Raw genomic sequence first — 26486 nt, 5'->3', positions numbered from 1 at the left:
TTTTTGGCCTATTTGAACATTGAAAATTTAAGTGAAACATTTCATTTTTTTTCCAGGAATCAGGAAATTTCAACGCTTTCAAACAAGGTCTTGTGATATGATCTACAATTTCTTCTCAACTGACCAAGATTTGGGAAGTGTGAAAAAAAATCAACACGTCATGCTTGTTTTTCACCTTTGGTTGCCAGTTGACTTGTTTTATTGGCACAACTCACTATTACAGAAATGGTCATAAGTGGCGGCTCAAAACGCCATCAGCGATGGTTTTTAAACCGGTATTGATTACTCAGCACTATTAGTACCAGTTTATTAACTAACACTGATAATAAGTATCATTTTCGGCTCATGAAAAAACACCGGTCCTGATACTGAGACTATCAGTACCGGTTCATAACAAGTAACCAGTATTGATACTCAACTATCAGTGATGGTTTTTTTACAAGCTGGCATTGATAGTCTTCGTATCAGTGCTGTTTTTTTATCATGAGCCAGCACTGATGGCCCCTCCCCTCCTGTACAGAATCTAGCTGTTGCTGACAACAACATAAATAATGTCACAAACAGCAAGATAAACATGCATTCAAGTTTTATATGCACATATAATTATCTCAGCACATACAATATCACACACATACATAATTCATTCACATCTCATCTCATCCATGCATACGCAACCATGTTATTTCATATGTCATTTACTAGAGATCATAACTAATAAAAGTTTGCAACAAAAGTTCGTAATTAACATAAGTATGCAACAAAAGGGTAAGAAGTGATGCCATTCAATTGTTCTTGTTGACCAAAAACCCTGAACAACACATTTTTCCTTGAGAAGAATCAGGTAACAAACTCCATAGGCTAATTAAAGTTACGGCATGTGAACAACACCATTTGAAAATATGGTATCACCTAGACTCTGGAATGACTTGGTCATTGATGAACCCACAGAGTTGTTCCTAAATTGCATTGATTCTCTACGGTATGAGGATACCTGTTTCCAGCTTGAGGTTCTGTAATTACCAGAATTGAAGAAATCAATCTACTTGAACACGAGTAGGAACTAAAAATTAATCATCAATATGTATACCACTTACCTCAGCTATGGTAATGATACTATAATTGTTTCTATCCATCCATGCATGAAGTCAAATACATAGTAGCCACATAAATTATTGTCCTAATCTTGAAGCCTACAAGGAAAGTCTATTACGATTTTCCATTCCTTCTAGAACGAATAGTGACGTCGTTTTCTCTTGATGTAGCGAACGTACACCATGTACGTGTATGATTATTGACTGTAACTAGACTTAGATTCAATCAATTCAAAGTTTACTAAAGCATTAATGAAATGATTAGTTTCCTTTGTAGCAAGTCTATGATGGGTTGGTATTCAGCTATTGGATTTCTTTCCCCGTCGAGGACAATGATACTGCTATAGTCATTCTGGATGACAAAGAGGGCCCAGTAAAATCTGCACATATGTCACCGTAGGTTATTAGTCCTAAGTCCTAACGTCGTGATGCTTAAAAAGACTAGTACAAACACGGAGGGAAGCACATACCTAAAGTTGTAAGGTAAAAGTATGTATTTCTTAATTGTTACATTTGAATAAATTCAAGTGCATAATCCTCATTGCCTGTGGCAGGGTGGCGACCATCGTCTGGTTTATTTTCATTGGGTTGAGGAATCCTACTTCGGTGATGCCCTTTTGACCGCATGTATGTATATCCATTCTACATACATAAGAAGTTAAGACATTTAATCAAATGATACAAGAATTTATAAAGTGAATTATACTGTAAGACACTTACAGAGTCCACAAACTTATGAGTTGAACATCGAGGGCATATTGGTGGTAAAGTTGATACATTTTGTTGAAATGAATCCATACTTCACCATCTTCGTGGAGGAAATCACAATGTCTGTATTAGAGCGCGAACATTTCTCTACTGGCCTTCGACTGTTCCAAGTATCAGGTATAGAATCTCTGCATTTGGGTTGTTAGCTCTGACATAGACTGGACTAGTGGTTCGCCAAGCTTAAATTGTCATGTAGTTTGTGCCTTTTCAACCTTAGATTCATCATAAAGTGCTTCTTTTGTCATTGTGGCATCAATTATAAAATTTCTTTCTAATTGTTCCTGTTGTTCTAGCACTCTTTGTTTTTACCTTATCGATTGACACCTTCCTTAATAGTTTCTTACTCATGATGCACGCATAGATAGATTTTAGTGGTGGGTTCACAAGTCTTTTCAAAGTCTGAAGAATATGTTGTGCTTGCACCAAACAATATGTTGTGCTTGCGCCACATGACAACCGATGACTTTGAACTAGACCTAGACACATCTATGTCTTTGCCAAATAATATGTTGTGCTTGTGCCACAGGACATAATGACCTACATTTTTTGAGAGCCTCGTTTCCCCCGCCTCTCTAGGGTAATCCAGCTTGCTTTTATGGTACTTATGTATTACACTTTCCACATGTACCGTGACATATCATTGTGGTATTAGACGACCATTGAAGAGGGTCCCTTCCACCCATTGCTCAGCTAGACCCCTAGCCACCGTGGTGGGAACAACCAAGACTGGCACGACAAGCTTGCATAGTGTGCTTTCTGTGATGTCGTCCATGGGGTGTGGATTAAGGGTTCTTCTGGAAAGCCCATGGATGCGCAACTGCTCTGGGGACCACCAGGGCTCAGCATCAAAGCATTATTTGCGACGACTAACAGCTCCTACCTTGCTTGCTGCCTGGCTTGCTGCATAGCTGCTTCTATTTTGGTGTATGGCATCCGGCTCTCCTCTGTACGTTCTTTTAGAAAGGCTAACATTTCTGACATATTTTCTTTTTTTCATTTCTTGTAAGTGTTAGCGTTTTGTTTGAACCTGACTTTCCAAGGCCTCAAACCCTTGTCGCGTGTGCGACCAGTGTACTCCTTATTTCCCAGTGACACAGTTAGCTCATCGTTCTCTCTGTCTGCCGGGAAAGAGCCCTAGGAACACTGGACCAGGGAATACTGGACCATCCAAAAGAAGCATGTTTTGTCCGAATCTTATAGGAAAACAACATAAATAACTTTATAAAGTAAATAAAATAATAGTATATCAAGACACTTTTATCCAAAATTACCATTTTATTCAACATAGCATTGTGTTTCATTGACCAGGATAAATCATACAACAACGGACAAACAATAGCTAACAAATTTAGATAATGGATACTGATCCAGAACCATATCATCCAAGCCTAACAAAAATTGCAAGAGTGCACATAGCCCAGTTGCTACTGAACAATATCTTAGTGACTTGAGGAGAAGCTAATTGTACAAATAAAATGACCACCCAGAAAGAAATGCACAGAGGCAAATAAAACTCATCCTCTAACAACCCATCACTTATCAGGTATTTACCTTAGTTAAGCAAGAAAGGTACTCCTTTTCTGCTACAACGTAACAAACCAAGTAAGACACATATCTAGTTATATTTTTTTTCTCCAAATGCCCCAAATTAACAAGATGCAGTGATGCAAATAAAGCTTTATTCTACAACAAAAATCAAAACCCATAAGCAACTTTGTAAAACTCATAAGCATATTTGTCGGTGTATCAGGAACTGGGGGTCCCTGAGTCCCGAGGCTAGGCCAGCCGTCCGCCACGTGTCACCATCCCGCGAGGTCCCTCCTGCGGGATGAGGAAAGTCCAAGTTACGGGAGAAAGGTGTTCGGGGCCACAGTCTCTGGTCCCCGAGCACCCCAATTCCCCGATGACCCGTAGAATCTAAGTACCGGGAAGAAAGTACTCGGGGAGGTGCCCGGTCACCCCCGAGCACCCTAGTCCCCCGATGATCAGAAGGGCTAAGTTCCGAGAGAGCGCTCGGGGACTACGCGCAGCAGTCCCCGAGTGCACGGTTCCCCGAAGGGCAGTGCGAAAGTGCTCGGGAGAGAGTGCTCGGGGCTGCACGTGGCAGCCCCCCGGGCTCTCAGTTCCCCGAAAGACCTGTGCGAAAAGTGCTCAGGAGAGAGTGCTCGGGGTTGCTCGTGGCAGCCCCCCGGGCTCTCGGTTCCCCGAAGGTTCATACAGGGATAAGCATTCCCGGGAGAGAGTGCTCGGGGAGGTAAACAGTACCCCCGAGCACCCGGTACCCCAAAGACGAGGATAGGCATTCCCGGGAGAGAGTGCTCGGGGAGGTGAACGGAACCCCCGAGCACTCGGCTCCCTGACGACCCAGAGAGGCCCCCAAGGGGCCCACCGATGAGGTGTCCGCCCGTCAGAGGTCCAAGGCCGCATTAAATGAGCGCGCGTGGCTTGACATATCCAACTGCTCCCGCCGCAGCGTCAGTTCCTGGCATGCTTTGGCAGAGGGGCGTGGGGCTATTAATTGCACGGGTCCCGTCCCGTATCATCTGGTGTGTCTCGGGATAACATTGCCAGGATCAAGGCGTTTCGCCTGCCGCCCTGCCGTGGCAGAGGAGCAAGACAAGGCGGGCACGCCGGGTGGCTCTGTGGCTGCCCGGTGGGCCCTCTCAACGGCGCCCGTTGCCAGGACGTCCACAGTGACGAGTGACCGGACGCGCGCCGCGTTTTTCCACCGCCCCAGTCACTTCGCCCAGAGAAAATGATGACGCCTTTCTCAGCCGCGGTGTCTTGGAACTTGTGCCCCCTCCTTCCCGTTCGAAGCATATCGCCGCCGGCGAGTGCATAAAAGGGTCGGCACACAAAAAAGAGAAAAGGAGGAAAAAGGATCACTCAAGCAAGAGACCGCAGGCATCGAGCAATCAACAGAAGCACCAAGAACCAAACCGCAGTCCCTACCCAAGAATAAGGAATCTCAAGCTCTTAGTTAGACACGATATTCTTGTAACCAGATAGATCCTCGAGGGATCTCCCTCGGGACCGTTATTGCATCCATACAGGAGTAGGGTATTGCGCCCCCGTGCGGCCCGAACCTGTCTAAACTCCGGTGCATTTATTTCTCTTTGCACTAGGTCGATCATCCCCCACCACCGGCCGTTGCATTTACATCCACTTCCATTTATTTCTCCGATGAACTTATTCAGGATCATCCCCCCGGCCAAATCTCTAAAAAGGGGTCTCTCGGGATCCCTGCGACAGGAGTTAATCCTTCGACAATATTAGTCTACAAGCATTTTCTTCGATAGAAAGGCCCAATTTGCAACATAAAACAACAACATTGCAACCTAAATATGTGTACACATTCCCACATAAGGTGAGGACCCGAAGGCATCTAGCAACTGAACTTGAAGATAGTTACCATTTTATTAGGTTAGATGAAAAATTCTAAAATGGAATCAACTAGTTGACCCACAACACTAACATAAGCTAATTACCAAACCCTAGGATGGCGTTGGCTCCGTGGGCGACAAGGATGGCGTCAGCTTCATGGACGATGTTGACTCCGGGGACAGTGATAGGGACGACGTCGGCTCCGTGGACGTCTTCAGGGATAGCGATGTTGGGGAGGCAGTGGACCTCCGTAGATGGCGGCATCGGGGATGGGGATGGGGAAGGCGGGGAGGCAAAGTTGGGGATGGGGATGGGTACAATGGGGAGATGGTGTCGGTGACGAGGACGAGGGCGAGGACGACATTAGCTCTGAGGACGACAGCGTTGGGGAGGCATCGGTTCTCCACAGATGGTGGCATCGGGGACAGGGACAGGGACGGCGGGGAGACAACATCGGGACGGGGACAAGGATGGTGGGGGGGCGGCGTCGGTGATGGGGATTAAGATGGTAGAGAGGCAGCATCGGTGATGAGGATGAGGACGGGGACGACGGGGCTCCAGGAATAGCCACGTTAGGGAGACAACGGGAATCGGAGGGCGTGCAAAGGAGGAATGGAGAGGCTGCGGCTAAGTTTGGCTTATATAGAGATAGAATATTAGTGCCTGCTCTGGTCTACAACTGGCACTGATACAAGCATCAATGCCAGCTGTATAACCCAACCGACACTGATGCTTGGACTATTATGCCGGTTGTAAAATCAAGTCGGCATTGATACAGCGTCAGGGAGGCAGTGAACGCTAGATGATCTAGCATACACATACTCCAAATGTCAGACCATCCAGTGTGTCATCCATAGCCACTGTAATCAGCAAAGCATCTACTGTGTAGAAAATTTTAGACGCTGGACCATCCAGTGTGTATAGTCACCTTGGAGCATCCGATCTACACGCCGGACCATCTGGCGTGTAGAGTATTAGTGAGGGCTGTGGTCTACAACTGACACTAATGCTAGGGCTATTAGTTCTAGTTTTTTCTTATAATCAGCACTGACATTGTTTTCCTTTTGTCTGACAAAACATTTTGTTGTATATCTAGGTCTGTAATTTATTGTATATTAGGCAATTTATTTTATATTAGATTTATAATTTATGTAGTACATCTTCATTATATGTAATTAAAGCACAACAAAATCTTTTTACTGAATAGAAATTAAGGTGTATTCTTAGTAGATATGAATTAGATCTATAACTGTCATACTATAGCTTTATTTGTACTAATTAAAGCATAAATGATAGCTATAAACTTTTACTTAATACAAAATAAAGAATATTCTTAATTAATACATGTCCTTGATACATACAAATTACAGCGAATCCCGAATTAATTATTACATCAAAGCTGCTTTCATTTAACAATTATAGCTTTGTTATAATCGCGACGTATGTAGGTAGGTTCCTCAGTGTCGTCAATGAGAGGCAGGTCGACATTCTCTCTGAAAGGAGGTAGGTCATTGAATTGATTATAGTCTTCCTCATCAACGACATCCTCAACACCGACAATCTTTCTTTTTCCTTGAAGAACCACATGGCGTTCCTCCTTGTTAACTAGGTCCATGTCCTTTACATAGAAGACTTGAGTAACATCTTTGGCAAGCACAAATGGTTGTTCTCTATATCTGATGAGTTTGAGGTTGACGGTAGTGATACCATACTTGACGGTATTAACTCCACCCGGGAGTCTGACCCATTGGCACCAGAATAGGGTGATCTTCAACTGTTCTCATATTGAAGGTCCCAAATCTCCACTATGTAGGTCTCCTTGTTGCCATCGTGATCGTAGGCATCAATATAGACACTACTATTTTGGTTAGTGCTCTTGTTGTCTTGTGCTCTCGTATAAAATGTATAGCCATTAATGCCATATACTTCGTATGTATAAATCGTAGTTGACAGCCCATTAGCCAGCATTTCCAATAGTGCATCATATGTATCTTTATCCATCATGTGTCTACGTAAACAACTGCTAAAATTATTTATGTGCTCTCTTGCAATCCAATCCTCTGACTTTGTTGGATTTATGGACCATAGCATTTGCACATGCTTATTGACATACGGGTCCACTACAATTGATTGTTGCAAAACTAGGAAATACTTGGGTGAATGAAACATAATTGTTGGAACAGACTGTATTATGACCTAGTGTCCCTTTCCCCTTAAGCATTCCCTCATGGTGAGATACAGTCTTACCAATTGCTTTTAGATCCATGCAGTTGACGGCAAACTCAACGTCCTCCTCCGTTCCGCAGCCTTGGGCCATACAAACTTCCGGCTGACCTCGGTTATCTACGGCACTAAGGGTACACTACTTGCTTTTGATATGTAGTTTTTCATAAACAGAAGAAGAACATATTTCTTTAGAACTGTCATGAACCTTTTGAAAGGATACAACTGATGCAGAAATATGGGGCCAAGATACTTTATTTCATGCATGATGTGAACAATGAGATGGTGGATTATGTCAAAAAATAATGGAGGAAAAATACTCTCAACTTGGCATATAGCATGGACCATGTCTTTCTGCAACTTTATTAGTTTGCTCGGATTGATGACCTTCTATGAAATTGTGTTGGAAAACGAACACAACTTTATGATTAGGTCTCGAACCATATCCTGCAAAATACCTCTAATTGCAACAGAAAGCAACTGTATCATTATCATGTGACAATCATGAGACCTCATGCCAACTAACCTCAAAATTTTTATGTTCACTAATCTCTTTATGTTGGAGGAGTAACTGGTCAGAACTTTTATTCCATGCAAGCAACTACACAGGCTGATCTTCTTTTCCTTGCTCAGGGTGTAGCAAGCCGTGGGAAGCTCATTTGCCCTATTGCCTAGGATTTTAGGATGCAGAATTTTTCTTAGCTTCATATCTTTGAGGGCCAACCGTGCATTGAGTGTATATTTTGTTTTGCTAGGTATGTCTAGTAGGGTACCAATCAAGCTATCAGACATGTTCTTCTCCACATGCATGGCATCGATTGTGTATCGGACCATCAAGTGCTTCCAATAAGGTAGGTTCGAAAAAATTGATCTCTTATAAACATAGGAGCGAGTTTTCCAGATAGAAATTTTGTACTGCATTTCCCCTTTCCAAGGATAACTCTAAGAATCTTTACCATCTTATATAGATGCTCCCAAGTGTGAACCTTCGGAGCTCGATGAGTCTCCACTGTCCTGTCAAAATCTCTTTTATTCCTATGGTACGGGTGATCTGGGTGCAGAAACCCACGGTGGCCCATGTAGACCATTTTCTTGCAATTCTTCAGCCATAGCCCCCCTGTTTCATCCAAGCACCATACACATCCATTGTAGCCTTTTCAACCTATGTTTCTAATTACCGATTAAGATCAATGAGAAAGGATTAAGGCTCTAATACTAATTGTAGGATTGAATATGCACAAAATACCGAATCAGAGGGGGGGGGTGAATGATTGCGGAAACCAAATTCAAAGATTAACTCACCCAAATCAAAACACAATTAAACTCGGTATTCCACTCGAAATAGAATGCACAAGCTCTAGTAAAAATGATGTAGAGAAAGATCCGCTGGTCAGATTGCTCTCAAATTTGGTCAGAAGAAAGTAGATGCAAATACGAAACTAACCCAATATTTATCGAGTAAATTGGATATGTGGATCAGAAGTTAATTTTGGTCGAAGCAGACTGTGTCGACCATTATCGAGTAGATCATAACTTAGTCGAGTTGACAAAAAGTTACTTGAGAACAAACCAAATCCACTCAAAATTTTCTCAGATCAAATACTAGATATTCTAGTAAGGTTTTTGATGAATTAAACCAAGATGAAACTTCATAGACACATGAAATTAACTGAAAACCAAAACCGAGCATGAAGAATATAAAACAGATAGAAAATTCTGAATGAGCAACTCATCAACTTATGAAACTTGATTTTTATTGTATAGATGAGTTTACGAGATGCCTCTCCAAAGCATCCAACAAGGATTTTCACGAAATCCCAAAACCACTCTCTCTCAAGTTTTTCTATCTCTCTGCTGCGCTATGCGCGCACTTCCCCAATACAACAGACCTCTCTATTTATAGGGTAGCCACATGCACAAACATGATTGAATCGAACTACAACTCCCTGTCGTATTCAATCTGGTCTCTATCCTCCTCTAATCACAAGAGGACAAACAACTTCCGCTAATTAATCTAATTAGCTAACTACTCTTACATAATCATGCATGCACATCTCCCATGCACACATGCATATACATAACCAACTCAGAGTCCGTCTCCGACACTAACTCTTGTCTCAAGTCCAGCCACCACATGACTCCCTCGTGCCTGCTCCAATTTGAACACGAATTAGTCTTCACGTCCTCTCACGATCAGATCGCCTCCTACGTCCGTCACGAAGCATTGTCTCCATATGCATTATTTTGTCAGCTCGAACGTCCCGCATGACATCCTCGATCACCACAACCTTAATTCCTCCTGAACCTAGTTACCGAACCTCAGTTCCTCCCTGAACTTAGTTCGTCGATCTGTCATCGACCACATTCGCCTTCGAGAAACACATACAAATTAATCAAACAACAATCGAGTATGAGAACAAGTCCTTCCCGACTTGACTCAAAATCAGTTCACGCAACACCACGCAAACTCCAAGCAAAATGACCACGCTAACATAAGCATATCCAACTAATAATAATGCATCAAACCAACTATGCTATCCAAGCATATATTAGCAACTCATGGACATCAACCAAATGTCATTATGCTAAATCACTTTGCTATGCCAATTTCATCAATCAAACCAATTTTTCATCACATGATCTCACAGTCCGGAGCCTGGCAACGACATTCTCTGACAGAGTCCTTGTTGTTGGGATATTGTACCATCGGTGGCGGAGTTGGTGGCGACGAAGCGGGGTCAGAGGGCTAGAGATTTGCCCGGGAGCTTGCCTTAGGTTTACAACCCTGGTGCCATCTTTCGCTGGCTCCCTCTAAGGACAGGTATCCTGCTTGTCTTTCGAGGTATTCCTCCAGGAAGATTGTGAGGGTTAAGCAGTCGTCGGTATTGTGGCCACGCCCTGGCTTGTGAAGGATGCACCTATATGCCTTGGGCGGTACCGTAGCTTGCAGTTATCGTCGAGGTCGTTGCCAAGGGTTGTGTGCCCCGGAGCCCGTGGTTTCCCCGGGGCCTCTTTCCCCTTGGGGAGAACGAAGAGGCCGTCCGGTGAACCGACTCTCGGAGCCGGAGTGACTTCGACTATGCCTCCCTGGACGGGTGGACTTGGAGTTCCCTATACTCGGTTGGCATCATGAGGGCTGCGTCGGGGGTGCTGGTGGGTTCTGCGCACTCCAGAGCCCTACGCCTCCTCGGAACCCTCTTTCGCCTGAGGGGCCCGAGGAGGACGTTGGGCGGACAGACCCTCTGAAGATGTTGGCTCACCCGGGGCATCCCGGGTGCTGTCAAAAGAGATACTTTAGGACCAAGCCCAGGTGGGAACACCCATTTGTTCGACCACCCAGAACCACTGGAAGGCAGCCTGCTTGCTACGGCCTTGGCTGCGACCTCTCCTAGCATGATGAGGTCTTCACCGTGTAGATGCTGGAAGGCCTCCGCGCCGTCTTGAGCCTCCTTACCGACCCAAGGTTCTGGGTTGAGCCTCCTTACCATCTTGAGGCCCGAGGAACACCGTCCCACATAGTTGCGGGGCTGGCGGGTGCACACGGTGTGCCTGGTTGTGGCAACCATGCATGTGGTTGCGTGGTTGCAACGGTGAATATGGCTGCTGGAGCTAGCGCTTTGGTGGTTTTTCTGGTGGTGTCCTAACCTCTTCTAGCACTTCTATATTCGAGATCCCCACAAACGACGTGTTGTTGGAGCAAGAGATTGTCTTGCGCTAATAAGTACGGCGATAGTTTCTTCTAAGGAGGAGACTCGAGCTTGGAGATGAAGTTTGAGAGAAAGGGACACCCGGAAATGTATTGATAGTAGAAAGATTAGTCTAGGGGGAGTATCAGTATGTGTCTTTGTGTTTGTGTGTATCTGTCTCCTTCCCCCAGGGGACCATGGCCCCTATTTATGTAGCTTGGTGTATAAGTTATCACCATGTACAAATATCTAGGATCTAGCCGAATTATATGGTCTTATCCTGGATAACTATTTTTAACCCTACATAGAAGATAAATATCTATTATAGCAACTATTGCGGTACAAGGAACCCTAGGGGGTAAGCTGGTCGCCAATTGTGGCCTGACGCCACACTACCAGGGGTGTCAGGATGACCTCCATTGCACTGGTGTGTTAGGATAAGTATCACTTGCACCGGCATTAATTGCCCATCACTTTATGTCAGGTCGGTTAGAGGGGGTGTCATTTCTTCCCTGATATTATCTCTGTGGAGACCTGCTGCATCTTCGAGCTTCGAGAAGGCCACATAGGCGCTGGAGGGGTGGGCCCGAAGGGGTCCACAGCCTCCGGAGGCTAGACCTTTTGCTGAGACTCCAGAGACTGAAGGCTCCGAAGGGACCTTTGATAGCAATCCTTAACCATTATCCACATGCTGATCTATTTCCCCCAACAGTCTCCAATGCATGTCTTTGCTCGTTGCTTTTTCTAAGTATTTGTTATCCTAGGTTATTGTAAATATAATCATTTGAAAGTAATTTCCATTACAAATCCACTAATATCATTTGCATATAATAAATCAAATACTTTTGTGTATATTAATGGTTAAAGCTTCTAAAGTTTGACTACTTGCATCCCTAAACATCATCTTTTTGAGAAGGAAGGGAGTATTCAATATTTCAAACTGAGGAAAAACTAACCAACTTAAGAAATTTAAATCATGACAATAAGCTTAAGTGAAGGAAACCGATCGTTGTTTTCTTTTTGAAACGATTAACTATATGCAACTTCTTCAAGGAAAATACATCATCTTGGATTTTTGGCTTCTCGTGTCTCTTCTAAAAACCACATATACACTTTTCTCTCTCTCAAAACAAAAGGAAAACTATTTTACACTTTTTTGTCCAATCATTCCCAAAAGGGGCTGTATACTTGTGCAGCACAGCCATTGGGTGATTAGACTAATAATTGGATGCTTAACAATGTCATTGTTGGTTTTGGGTAGCCAAGAGGAGGCGGCCGTACTGGTTTTCCAGATAAGCAAAACGGGCGGCCCTGGCAGGTCTCGTAGGAGAAACTGATGGTGATCGGTGGGGCAAAAGCAAAGGGAGCAGCAAACGGTGGACAAGATCCGGCATGACCAGCATTATTGCTATTTTATGCTCGTATAAACGTTTCAGGCTACGTGAGCACCGAATTATGTACCTTACTTGCCGTCCGGTGATCCTGTTCCCATCGGATTTAGTTACTCGCTTGGTTTCAAGATAGATGACATTTAGGTATACATGCAATGAGTCTACAGAAACTTTGATTATTAATATACACAAAATGTATTAAGATTTGTCACATGCTACAACTGATATTAGTAGATTTTTTAATGAAAAATACTTTCATATAATTATATTTTCAATAAACTTGGAATAATAAATACTTAGAAAAAAGTAATAGTTAAAGACATAAAGACATATATTAGATACCATATTATTATCTTAAACGATAAGTAAAAAAGAACGAATGTAGTATAAGCAAGTTAAGAGCAAGACACTCAACAAGAACATGGTATGAGTGCGGCGAACTGAGTCATTTTATCACCGATTGCTCCAACAAGAAGAGCAAGGACTAAGGTGAGAAGAAAGGGTACAACAAGGACAAGTACCACAAGAAATACAAAAGCAAACACCACAAGAAGAGCTACAAGGGTCAAGCTCATCTTGGTCAAAAGTGAGACTCAAACACTTGTGACACCAACTTTGACGAAGAAGAAGGTGTCGCTACAATTACTCTTGCCACTTCACCACAAATCAAGATTCAAGCGATGACGAGTCACCCATTTGCCTCTTGGCAAAAGGGTGTAAGGTATTACTACCAATCAAGCTTTCAAATGTTGATCTAACTAGCGAGCATGATAGTAATAGTGATGATGACTTGCTAGATCATCTAGATAAATCATCTTTACCTAGCATGTGTGATTTACTTGAGACATGAAGAGGGGCAAGAGGACACTCTCGAAAAACAAGAAGAATTGCTCATCTTTGAAAAAGAGAGGAACCTTGAATTAGAGTGCCCTAGCTAAAGAGAAGGTGAAATACGATAATTTGTTCAAATTATTTGAGTTAGCTAAAGTTTCAAATACTAAACTTGAGAGATCAAACAAGTCACTTCAAGAAAATTTTGACTGCTTGAACAAAGCAAAGAAGTCTCTTGAAGTGGAAGTTGAAACTCTCAAGAGTAGTATCACCCTCTCAAATGATGCAAATTTCCCCCCTAATATCTCAAATAAAATTGATTGTTCTAGATGTAAAGATATTGATATTGATGCTTGTGCTACTAACTCTAAGTCTTTGCAAGCATTATCAAGTAAAAATGAGAGGCTCAAGGGACTTCTTCAAAATGGCTTTCTAAAATGCCATTGGATACACCCCACCCAAAAGGGAGAAGGGGAAGACTTGGGTGCAACGGAGTCAACATCACACCAAGTTTGTGAAAGCACAAAGTATCCAAAAGCTTAATAATGTTTCTCATGGTATTTTTCATTCATCATATGTTTTTAGAAAAGATTGCTTTGGTAGAATCTTTGCTAAATATGTTCGCATTAGGAATAGAAACATTCATGTTGAGAAATCCATTTGGGTGCCTAAAGTTCTTGTGACTAACATAAAAGGACCCAAGAAAATATGGGTACCAAAGAATAGGGCATAATTTCTTTTATAGGAATATACCTCTGGTGGAAGAAGGTGGGTGATCGATAGCGGTTGCACAAATCACAAGACCAGAGAAAAGTCCATGTTTTCATATTTTGACCCAAGTGGATTGCCACATGAGTCCATTGTTTTTGGAGACAATAGCAAAAGAAAGGTAATGAGATTAGGTAAAGTGGCTATCTCAAATGATCTTTCCATATAAAATGTTTTACTTGTTAAATCCTTGAATTATAATGTTTTATGAGTCTCTCAACTTTGTGAAATAGAATATAATTGTTTATTTACAAATGTTGATGTGACAATCTTTAGAAGGGATGATTCCTCCTTAATCTTCAAAGGTCATATGAAATGAAAACTTTATCTTGTTGATTGTTTATCAGATAAAGCTAACCTTGATACTTGCTTGATGGCTAAGTCTGGCTTGGGTTGATTATGGCACCGTAGACTAACCCACGTTGGTATGAGGAATCTTAATAAACTTCTAAAAGACGATCACATTTTGGGACTAACGGGCGTTACTTTGACAAGGATAGAGTTTGTAGCGCTTGTCAAGTGAGCAAACAAGTTGGAGTGCCACATCCCACTAAGAACATCATGACGATGATATGACCTTTGGAATTACTTCACATAGATTTATTTGATCCTATTGCTTATATAAGCATTGGCAGTAATAAATATGGTTTTGTAATTGTTGATGATTTTTTGGTTTCACATGGGTATTTGTTTTGCATGATAAAGGAGAAACTTAAAGAACATTCAAGAAATTTTTAAGAAGAGCCCAAAATGAGTTCAAGTTAAAGATCAAGAATATTAGGAGTGATCATAGGAGTGAGATCAAGAACACGTAAATTGAAGAATTTCTTCATGAGGAGGGGATCAAGCATGAATTCTCTGCACCTTCTACTCAACAAAATGGCGTGGCCGAAAAGGAAGAACCGGACACTTATTGAGATGGCAAGAACAATGCTAGATGACTACAAGACCTTTGTCTGTTTTTGGGTGGAAGCTGTCAACACCGCTTGTCACACGGTGAACCGGTTATATCTTCATCGACTCTTGAAGAAGAATCCATATGAACTCCTCACTGGTAACAAGCCAAAAGTGTCATACTTTCGGGTATTTAGGAGTAAGTGTTTCATTCTAAATAAAAAGCCTAAAACCTCTAAATTTGCTTCTAAAGTTGTTGAAGGATTTTTGCTTGGACATGGATCAAATGCATACGCATACCGTGTTTTCAACAAGACCTCCGGTATTGTTGAAATTGCACGTGATGTAACATTTGATGAAACTAATGGCTCTCAAGTAGAACAAGTTGATCCTAATATGTTAGGTGATGAGGAAATTCCAAGTGAAGCAATTAAAAAAATGACAATTGGAGAAGTTAGGCCACAAGAACTCGAAATAGCTCCCACTCCCTCCTCTTCATCAATACAAGTGGAGCTACCCACTTCTACTCAAAATCGAGATATCTCCAACATATTTCTAGATAAAGATGAAGAAGAGAAAGTTGAACCTAAATCTCAAGTGCCACACCCAAGAGTACAAAGTGTAGAAAGAGATCAGCCTTCCGACGACATACTTGGTGACATAAATAGGAGAGTCTCTACTAGATCTCGAGTTGCTAATTTTTGTGAACATTACTCCTTTGTATCTTCCTTGGAACCTTTAAAGGTAGAAGAAGCACTCAAAGATCCGGACTTGGTAATAGCAATGCAAGAAGAGTTAAATAACTTCACCCGCAATGAGGTATGTTCTTTGGTGAAAAGACCCGACCAAAATGTAATTGGCACAAGTTGGTGTTTCAGAACAAGCAAGATGAAAATGAAATAGTCACGAGGAACAAGGCAAGATTGGTGGCGCAATGTTTCTCTCAAATCGAAGGTTTGGATTTTGGTGAGACTTATGCTCCTACTGCTAGATTAGAGTCAATTCAAATATTACTTGCTTTCGCTACTCACCATGACTTCAAGCTATATAAAATGGACGTGAAGAGCGCATTCCTAAATGGACCTATCTCGGGATTGGTATATGTTGAACAACCCCTAGGTTTTGAAGATTCTAAATTCCCATCTCATGTCTATAAACTCCATAAGACACTCTATCAGCTTAAACAAGCTTCTAAGCATGGTATGTGTGTCTTAAGGATTTTCTAGTCAAGAATGGTTTCAAAATTAGGAAAGTCAATACTACTCTCTTCACTAAAAAGCTTGATAATGATTTATTTGTGTGTCAAATATATGTTAATGATATTATATTTGGCTCTACTAACAAAACTTCTAGTGAAGAGTTTAGTAGGATGATGACTAAGAGATTCGAGATGCCTATGATGGGAGAGTTGCAATTCTTCTTAGGATTTCAAATAAAGCAACTCAAGGATGAGACTTTTATATGTCAAACAAAGTACATTAAGGACATGCTCAAGAGGTTTGATATGAAGAACGCCAAACCCATCCGCACCCCAATTCAATCAAATGGCCACCTCGACCACAATGATGATGGTAAAGCCGTTGACCAAAAGGTATACCATTCCATGATTAGCTCATTGCTTTATCTTTTTGCATCTAGGCCAGATATCATATTAAATGTGTGCATGTATGCAATATTTCAAGCCAGTTCTAAGGAGTGCCACTTAGTGGCCGTTAAGAGGATTCTTAAATATCTTCTTCATACCCCAAACTTAGGGCTTTGGTATCCTAATGGTTCGAGCTTTGATCATATAGGTTATTTGGATGCCAATTATGCGGGTTGTAAAGTAAATAGGAAGAGTACATCAGGTATATGTAAATTCTTGGGTAGGTCATTAGTCTCGTGGTCATCCAAGAAACAGAACTTCGTAGCCCTATCCACCCCCAAAGAAAAATATGACTTGACGAGTAGTTGTTGCGCTCAATTACTTTGGATGAGGAAAACCTTAAAAGATTATGGACTACATATGAATCATGTGTCTCTTTTATGTGATAATGAGAGCACCATCAAAATAGCCAACAACCCCATCCAACACTCTCGAACCAAGCACATAGATATCTGACATTATTTTCTTACAGATCATGCCACGTAAAGATTGAAAAACAGTTAGCGGATATCTTCACCAAACCCCTAGATGAGCATAGGTTTTGCGAGTTAAGGAATGAGCTTAATATCTTAGATTCTCGGAACGTGGCTTAACTCCTTGCATACCTTGTTTAATTTTGGCTAGATGTTTTGAGCTAAAGATGGGGAACATATCTTAGTAAAGTGCTGCTCTCTCAATGAGCACTCACAAACCACAAGGTGTGAATAAATTGATATTTTAGCAATTAAGAAACTCTTCGAATGAATTATGCGCTAAAAGTGAATTCAAGTGCTTAAGGATCTCATTCTAAGTGAATTTTGATCCTAGTACAATAAATGAATTCATACAAGTCTGAAATCTTGGATAAATCACCATCTTTGGTTCATTTGGTCTCTTATACTTATTGTTCAGATTTATTGGCAATTTTCTCGCCAATTCTTTTATTTTGATCTTCGGATCATGTTAATTCACTTATGATCATTATTATATGTGGTTGAGTGGTTGCTAATCATAAGTGGAGAGAACATCTCAAGTATCTCCTCAATATCGTTTGTCAAAATCTTGTTCAAAATTCAAATTTCATCTCTTAAGTCTCTATGAAAATCTGGAAGTTTTAACTGATCAGAACATCCAAAGTTCTAGTATTCTACGCATATCGGAACATCCGATTCCCTTATCAGAACATCCAATGTTCAGTTTTCACTCCTACCAAAATCTTTCTTTCAATTTCCACTTATCGGAACATCCAATGTTCAGTTTTCAACAATCTTTTAACCCCCATGGACAATTTCATCTTACCCATTCACCTTTTTTCTCCACCCAATGCCTCTCCCTCTCATGTTCTCGCCCCCTCTTTAGCGACCGGATCCTTTGAAGACTTGAAACCTCTGATCCACATCGGAGGTTGGGAGAGCATCGCATCGAGACCTCCAATCTTCCTCGAACCACGCCCCTTTATGGGATCAAGGTATCCTCAAGATCCGTCTTGTCCCCTTCATCTTTTCATGGAAGAATCTCAAATCCCTACGATCATAGTGTTGTTCTTCATCAGACATCTTTTCCTAGAAGTTCACCGATCGATCCGCAAGAAAAGTGAGTTTTTAGGGCTAAAATTATGAAAATCGGAACATCCGATCTGGTGGTTCGGAACATTCGATATGGATCAGAACAACTAATGTTCACTAGTTTCAGCCAGTAAGCCTTGCTTTGTGCACAATTTTGTTTCCTTTTTTCATCGATCAATCGTAACATATATATCTATCTGTCCAGGATCCATTAGTATGTCTAGAGGTGGTGATGATGCTCATTGCTATTTGCATCTAGATGGATATTGGTATGATCATCCATTTGAAAGCTCAGATGATGAACCAATCATGCAACACAATGAGAGAAGGACAAAGCAAATGATATATCCAAATACTGAAGTTGACAAACAAGCAATCAGAAAGGGAAAGAGGCTAGCTGGGAGAACTAGGAATCCAAATCCAATACCTCAAAGTGACTCTAGCAAAGGCGCTCTGACCGCCATGTTTCTTAGGGTGGTCAGCTACCACCTAGGAGATCTAGAGATGCTACTGCAGGCTCAAGTGCACAAGGTGGTGCTCAAGCTGATAATGATCAAGGTGAACCAAATGAACTTGGACCCTTCTACCTATCTAGGCCCTTGAGAGTGGCCAATCATCATAGGCGTGTTATCAGCTACAAAGAGAGAACAAGTGCAGTTAGGAAAGAAAGAAAAGAAAATACTCATGATTATGACAGGATGGCTACATATCCTCGCTTCTGGTCTCTTTTTCAACATGATTTCTATGAGTGTTATCCTTCCTAGGAAGTCACCTGTTTCTCTGATGCAGTGGATTGATTGTGATTACATAGAGAGTCTTGACAATCCTATTTTCAATGAAGTCATTACTTCTTGTATGCACCAAAACATTAAGAGAATCATGTCATTTGAGTATCCGTGGTGCAATGACATTATCTGTCCTATGCTACTTTGTATGTGGATACAAATGCGGCAAGGACCAAGCATTGGATGACAAATGGCAATTAGTACAAGGTGAAGTAAAAATGTTTTGCTGCATGCTTGGGTTTCACAAGTGGTGATCTGCACAACAAATTAAGGATCCATGATGAGCCAGTTATCGCTACTGTTGATATGGAGTACATGTATGATCTAAACAAGCCTTATAAGCTAGGTAAAACCACCGAACTCCTTCCTTTGTACTTCTACTTCAACAGGCTATTTAGAAAGTCTCTTTCTCCCAAGGATGGAGATTCTACAACATCAACTATTATACAAGAAATCTTTTGCATCAGATGATGGAGAATCAAAGGACTTTTGATGTGTTTGATTTCATTTGGGAGGAGATAAGGCTCATATATGAAGATCCAAATAGAGGATGTGGATATGCTCCTTATATTTTGTGTATGATTGAGAAAGTGACCAAGTGGAACTTTTATAAGGAAATGAGGCACACCGGCTTGCAGATTCACCTCTTTAAGGAAAGAAGGTATAAAGCAAGTGCTACTCCTCCAGTAAACTGGGATAGTCCTCCTTAGTCAGGTCATTCCTCATCTACTTGGAATGTTCTCAAAGCTATCTTTTGCATGTGCAAGAACACCTCTCAGCGTGTTAAAAAAGAGAGGGCTGTAAGGAAAAAGCTGACTTCTAGAGTAAAGGAGATTCACAGACACCTAAAACATCCAACCTCCATGTTCTTTAGAAGAAGAAGAAGAAAGCGAGGAGGAGAGCGACTAGTTTAATACTAAGCTTCTTTCTCTTTATTTTTGGTGTCTTGATGCTAAAGGTGGAGAGAAAAGCTAAGTTGTCCTGTTTCAAAATCTTAGTCCTCCGTCCGTCTATCTTTTATTTTAATTTGTGTGTGAACCTTAACTTGTCAAATCAAATTCTTGTAAGTTTAATATTGTGGTGTGTGCTACCTTTAATTATCAACTCTTTGTATGAGTGCTTAGTGCTTATGCTTAATGTTATGCTTAATGTGTGCCCCATGCTATGCCATGTCATTTTCGCAATCATATCTTATTCATGATTCATATTTGTTATGCACCCCATGAATTCCAAGATATAGGGGGAGCTCTCATGAAAATCTCTTTAAAATGTACATTTGTTTCTCAAAAACAAATTTTTAGCAATGCACACTTTTAGCGGGAGCTTACCATATATATTGATATTCAAAAATACATTTCTTTAAATCTATTTGAAAAGATCAATGACTTCCTAAGAAGGGAGGGGGTGGATTAAGACACTTAAAATTAATTGGCTCCAAAAACTTCACAAGATAAACATATACCAATTTCTACCTAATGTGCTCTCATCTAGTATGTCTAATCTACCGTTCAAAGGTTTGTAATCTATAGCCAATCCTAAGAAACTACTCTATGAAGGTAAACATGCAACGAAACAATCCAAGCTAGAAATCCCCATGACTAAAACTGATAGTAGTACAGTAGAACAATCCAGCAAAAAATTGCAATTAACAAAGAGGTAATCTGAGCATACAACAGCCCTAGTTCTAAAGTTCACTGTTGTGCAAACTCTACCATCTTATGAGTTCAATCTTTCCTCATAAAACATCATTGGAAAAATAACAGTAGTAATGTAGAAACAACAGGACTCGAAACCTGAGGTTGCATTACAAGGTGCATAACACAAGTTATCTCCTTTCCCTAACAATCTTCCTCGTCTCCATGTGCACAGGCATTGGTGTCGTAAGCCCGGGCTTTCCATTCGTGCTCTTCTTGGAGGGCATACCCTTCATCTCATCAGAGTCAGCAGAGTTCGAGCTTTCAGAGCCCTCATCAACCTCATTTCCATTCTCTCTCTCCATTAAGCTCGTGAACCTGACCATTACTAGAGAAACTCACCTTCTTGATCACAGCTGGTCGATCTGCCATGAATGAAGCATTGCAACCTTCATGGTGCTCGTTAGTGTCCAATGCATCACTCATCCATCTGCTCGTGCTCTTTGAGTAGCACCTTGTCAACGAACTCCAAGATCCGGGTGAGTTCTCGGCTCACCGCACGCTTCCCCTCACGAATCATCGGGTCCCCTCCCTGATCCAAAACCCACCTCAAAACCCAGCACTAATGGAAAATGGATCAAATTGATCAAGATCATGGCACAATTTGCATCACCTAGATAGCGTTGAGCCGGAGTAGAAGGCCCATGGCGGCCGCGGGGTCGACGCCCCCACGTCGGCCGGAGAGGGAACCCTGGATCGCCGGGGCCTTGGACCGGAGCACAACAAGCTCTTTGAGTTAGCGCAGCGTCCGGGAGCGCCGCGCCAGGAACCGACGGAAGTGTGCTTGGATCGTCTGCGCCGCGAGCTCCCTCGCGGAGGACACCCCCGCTCGAGCGGGTTGCTGTGGCAGAGGCGAGGGCGGGGACTCTTCCTCCTCCTCCATCTACTGTCTGCAGGTCGCACGCCGCGTGCGAGGGTTTGGATGGGTCGGTCGCCAGGCAGCAACCGCGTGCAGGGAAGAAGGGAAGAGGGCTGAGACGTGCGAGGAGAAGGTGACGGCGCCGTCGAAGCCAGCTGACTTGGGCGAGAGAGGTGGTGCGTGTGGTGGAGGCAGCGGCCGTCGTGCTCAGGAGGAGGGGCACGCCGAGCTCGCGGGTGTCCGCGCTGGCGGGGGGGTGTTGAGCAAGGACGTGGGAGCGACAGCGCCCAGGACGCTATCTAATGCGTGACGGTGGCGGGGAGTGGGGCAGCCACATGAAGAAGGTGGAGGGGATTGCGTTGGGAGAGACGGAGAAGAATCGGGAAGGAGTGCGAGATGGTGCATGGCAAACAGCCCAGATCGACCGACCGTGAGCAGCTGGTATCACAATTAGACAGCTCGCATAAAAAGATCAATGTGGACATGCCCAGAACACACGAATGCGACGGTGTTTAGATTGTTAGATGAACTCGGTCATAAATCAACATGCTGTGCCAGCTGAACTTAATTTGAAACAAAATTGTGCAACGTTCCCCTTTCAGAAGCATCAAGTTGAGGCTGGAACGATAGCACAAATGGAATGATACACAGTAAGACACCCAAGGATGCCAATACAAAGCTTGTCCTACGTCTTCTATCGAGTGCCAGACTTTTACATCAGAGCGACCAGAAGTACATCCATGATCCATCACGAGGCGGACCTTAAGAACCTCTCAATCTCAGAACACAAACATTTCTTTCATATTTAGAGAAGAGAATGCCAGGTACCTAATTCTACATGAAAAACAGGAGGGTATTTGAATTGAATCCCGGATGCCCTTGGGACTAGTTGCAACAAACAAACAAGCAAACAGATGGCTACGCCTTTGCTTGTCCAGCTTGTACAACCTGCATCCTCTGTTGCAACTTGAATATCTGCATAGCAAACAAAAAAATTTAAAAAGAGAGATCAGAGAAATCTCATAAATATATAACAAATAATACTGCTCAATATGGCTTAACTGGATCTACATTCAACTGCTGTACGTAAATGCATAGTCTCGTGCCTAGTGTTGTGAAGAGTGAATTGGTCCTACTACCAAATATGCACCAAGAAAATTGAACATAAGTGTGAATCGCTCCAATATCTAAACTTCACTAGCACGACGTAGTCAAAATGCAGGAACCTATAGGCATTAATCAAAATTCATTTGTGCAGTTTTCCAGGGCTCAACATCAAAGAAATCAGCCCAATATTCTTTCGTGGGTGCTAGAGATGCCAAATATACAAAGTCGCGAACTAACAAGGAGCTGCTTATTCGTATTGGGCTTGAGGACATATTTGCTGGTTGCTGAGGTAGAACAGTACTGGGGGCAATTGAACTTAGTGCCTCGGTAATGCTGCCCAATTGTGTTGTGCTGTCATAGTGCTACTGGAACTGTGTGGCCAATTGCATGCTACTTAGCCAATTGCTAGCCTATCATTGCTCGGCTTATTGCTGCTGGTGTTCTCCAGAGCCAGATTATCTGCTTTCATGGAAATAGATCTGGCCATTGTGCTTAGTGGTACTTCAAGCTGCATCCTGAACTGAGGCCATTGTGTGTTCTGTCATGTTGCTGCTGCCTCTTCGTCGCAAGGAAATGGACTTGGACTTGGACTGGGAAACAGAGGGATTGGTTCTGATTGTACCTTATCTCTAGTATAGTTTAGATCATAGTCACTAAAAATTCGGGTCGACCGGGTCGAGAAACAGGGTCGCAAGACGCGGGTCGACACCTGTCAAAAGTGTGGTACGAAGGGGGTATACTTCTTCGGGGCGACAATTCGCGACATGGTACGTTACCCCAAGGATTCCGAGTCGATGACCCCAGGACAAAGCTTGAGGTCGAGGGTCACGACACTATGGATATAAAATATAGAATAGAAATATAAATTTTATAGATTATAGAATAGAAATTCAGAGTAAAAAATATATGTGCAACAATTTATTATTGTATCACATTATTTAGACTGATCTATATGATCATATGTGACCAATCCACGACCAGGTGCATCACAGGTTTAAAAGGAAAAAAAGTAAAAATAAATAAAAGGGGAAATAATAAAGAAAGGGATATGCTATTGGTCTGCCATTTGCTAGCCCAGTCAGTTAGTCTGCCATTTGCTAGCCCAGTCAGTTAGTATGCCATTTGCTAGCCCAGTCAGTCAGTCAGCCCTAGCCCCCGACTCCACTTCTCAGTACACAGCAAGGCAACGCTGCTCTGTTTCCCTCTCATTGCTTCTCTCTTCTCTAGTTCTCTCACATGTCAGAGCTGCCGCTAGGGAGCCTTGTCATGTCTCATGTGTGCCTCTGACACGTGAAGCCCAGATCTAGATCGAGCAGATCTCTGTGCAGCCACATCCCCTGCCCTCCTCCATCTCCCCGCCTCTCCCCGTTCTCTACTCTCGCCTCTCAGCCTCGACGCCGCGCTGCAGAAGGGAATCACCAAGCTCAAGAACATCCTCGAGGGCAAGCCCGAGCCACAGTTCAGCTCCGAGGTGACAGGTAACCCTTTGGAAGAGTATTGAAGCAGGATCCGCTGCCGTCACCTCTGCCGACACCCTCTCCGCCACGAATCGTCGGGGTGCAGTCTTCTCAATGTCCCGGTGGCAACAAGGCGATGAAACTGTTAGAATGGGGCAGTCGACCGTGTACGTCCCCGACCCTCGATTCGAGACGACGTCCCAGGGTCGGGGAAAGCGAAACCCTGTTCCCTGTGACTATGGTTTAGACACTTTTATCTCTTGTCCAATTCGTAATTGGATAAACCTCAAGTTACGAAAGATGTTATTTGAGTATAGAATAAGAACTATGCTCCCTACCTCCCTCTCCCACTCCCTCACTGATGAATGCCAGTCATTTGCAAGAAAGTGGACTTAGATCAGAAAATTGAGGGGGCAGTTCAGATTCTATCTTATCTCTAGCATGGTTTAGATTCTTTTATCTCCGGTCCAATTTGTAAGCGAGCAAATATCAATTTAAGAAAGATGGCAGTCTTCGCTTGAACTGAGAAAGAATAAGAACTATCCTTCCTAGCTCCCTCTCTCATTCACTCCCTAACATACGCCTCTCCACTTCGTGTGCTCTTCATCTCCCCATATCCAGCATTACCACACGGACACAAAGTCGTAAAATCCCATTCAGATCTCTCTTAAGTAAATAACTAAATTTGGCCCTAATAAAATGTACTAGAGATAAAATGGAATCTAAAACCAAATTGGACATAAGGTGGAATTTCAAACTAAATGAATAAGTAAGCTATCAAGCAACTAGTCTAATTGGAGATAAACGCTACTCCCCTTGTTTCAACTCAGGGGCCATATATGGCCTGCGAGTGGGACTTACCAGTATTGTGTAGAAAATGGAGATTCAATTAACTCTAGTACTTTATACTAATGATGCACTATACCTAAATCTACCACGTTGAACTATTCACTTGCTAGACTTGTTTGTGTACATAATAAACATTTGTCTAAATTTAATGTGCATTTTTATTCCACCTGATAGCACAATGGTGTAGCATAGTACTGAAACTTCCCGCACCAACGGGGTAAATGGGAATGGTACTGATAACTATGATTCTTCTAGTGTGCACATCTGGAACATTCTGAATAAACAGATCTTCCAAACAAAAGTTTGTGGGCAGGAGACAGGATAAAATTTTAATGATAATCAGTGCAATTTTACTCTGAAGCGAAGAGTTTAGTCATGTTATTTGGCTCAAGACTGGAATACAAACCTAGCTAATTCTAAAAGTTCAAGAACGCATTTTAGCTATACTGATCATAGAATCACAAAGATGGCACAGCATAACTTGCTTTTCTACTCCTGGACTCCAACCAACTTCCAAAATATCGCATAGCGTACTAATAGTTAAACAATAGCAATGAGGAAGTAAAAAAACACACCGATTCCTTCTTGCTGTTCTGCTTTTCCTCCAAGTCCTTGAGCGCCCGATCCATCCGCTTCCTGCAAAATAGTCAATCGCGCACCCTCAACACAACAACATGACGGCAACGCAGACCGACAAGAGCACAAACCAGATCAGCTAAATCCTCAATGCGACTCACAGCTCGGCCGAGATGTACTCGATGCGTTTCTTGACGTTGGCCTTGGCCTCCGCGAGGTCCTGCTTGACCAGCACCGGCCCGATCAGCTTGTACACGTTCGCCCCGTCACTCAGCAGCTCCAGCTCCTGCGCACACGCCGCGCAACCCAGGCCAGATCGAATCAGACACTGACGCCAAAAAATCACCAACCGTTTCATCGGAGCTGAAGCGAGGGAGGAAGGGCAGGTCGGGTCCGTGCCTTGAGGACGAGCTCGTTCTCGCCGACCTGGATGGTGTACTGCTTGCGGACCTGGTGGTTCTTGGAGATGTCTGCGAAAAGGAGCAGCGGAAGTCAGAGGAGAGATAGGGTTTGGAAGCGGCGAGGGAGGGGTTTGGGAGTGGGGAGAGCCGGCATGCCTTTCTGGATCTTGCTGAGGGCGTTGGCCTGGACCTCGAGGTCCTTCTGCATATCGCGGATGGCCGCCGGAGTTGACGACGACGCCATGGCCTGACGCTGCTGCCTCCGCCGCCGCCGCCGGCTTCGGGTAGTGGGAGTGGGACGTGGATGCGGGTTTGGGCTTTCCTTCTACGTCCGTCTATTGGCTCGCTTTCCAAACTTCTTTAGTTGGGTCGGGATACTAACCTAATGGGTCGAGAAAGAGCTTGTTGTTTTGGGTTCTCTCTCTCCCCCCAAAGAGAAGATGGGGCCATGTGGATTGGATTTTTCGGCCCATGAACTTTTGTCACTCCCTGGATTTTTTTTTTAAATCTGAAATTTGCAAATATATGCTTCC

The 26486-nt window shown here is 42.9% G+C and overlaps 1 protein-coding gene and 1 long non-coding RNA gene across 2 annotated transcripts; both read right to left on the bottom strand.

Moving 5' to 3' along the window:
- Positions 1 to 20633: 20633 nt before the first annotated feature.
- LOC133917429 (uncharacterized) lies at positions 20634 to 21974 on the bottom strand. Its single transcript, XR_009909672.1, has 2 exons — positions 21318 to 21974; positions 20634 to 21236 (listed from the first exon to the last, which is right to left on the bottom strand). It is a non-coding gene; the product is annotated as an uncharacterized LOC133917429 (long non-coding RNA).
- Positions 21975 to 22127: 153 nt separating this feature from the next.
- LOC133918728 (prefoldin subunit 6-like) lies at positions 22128 to 26286 on the bottom strand. The gene is made up of 5 exons (XM_062362750.1): positions 26110 to 26286; positions 25952 to 26022; positions 25714 to 25838; positions 25552 to 25612; positions 22128 to 22538 (listed from the first exon to the last, which is right to left on the bottom strand). Exons 1-5 carry the CDS (start codon positions 26195 to 26197, stop codon positions 22482 to 22484), a joined length of 402 nt encoding a protein of 133 aa, XP_062218734.1. The 5' UTR covers positions 26198 to 26286; the 3' UTR covers positions 22128 to 22481.
- Between the last annotated feature and the right edge of the window lie 200 nt (positions 26287 to 26486).

The sequence above is a fragment of the Phragmites australis genome, chromosome 5, assembly GCF_958298935.1.
Source record: "Phragmites australis chromosome 5, lpPhrAust1.1, whole genome shotgun sequence".
NCBI lineage: Eukaryota > Viridiplantae > Streptophyta > Magnoliopsida > Poales > Poaceae > Phragmites > Phragmites australis.
The sequence above is the reverse complement of the archived record's forward strand: the minus strand, read 5'-3'. Positions and strand labels throughout refer to the sequence as shown.

Bases quoted from the DNA above. Each gene is read 5' to 3' on its own strand.
- LOC133918728 (XM_062362750.1), bottom strand. From the start codon at position 26,197: ATGGCGTCGTCGTCAACTCCGGCGGCCATCCGCGATATGCAGAAGGAC. The intron at 25,839-25,951 runs GCACGGACCCGA...GCGTGTGCGCAG, and splicing joins AGAACGAGCTCGTCCTCAAG to GAGCTGGAGCTGCTGAGTGA. The intron at 22,539-25,551 runs GTGTGTTTTTTT...TTTGCTATGCAG, and splicing joins AGAACAGCAAGAAGGAATCG to ATATTCAAGTTGCAACAGAG.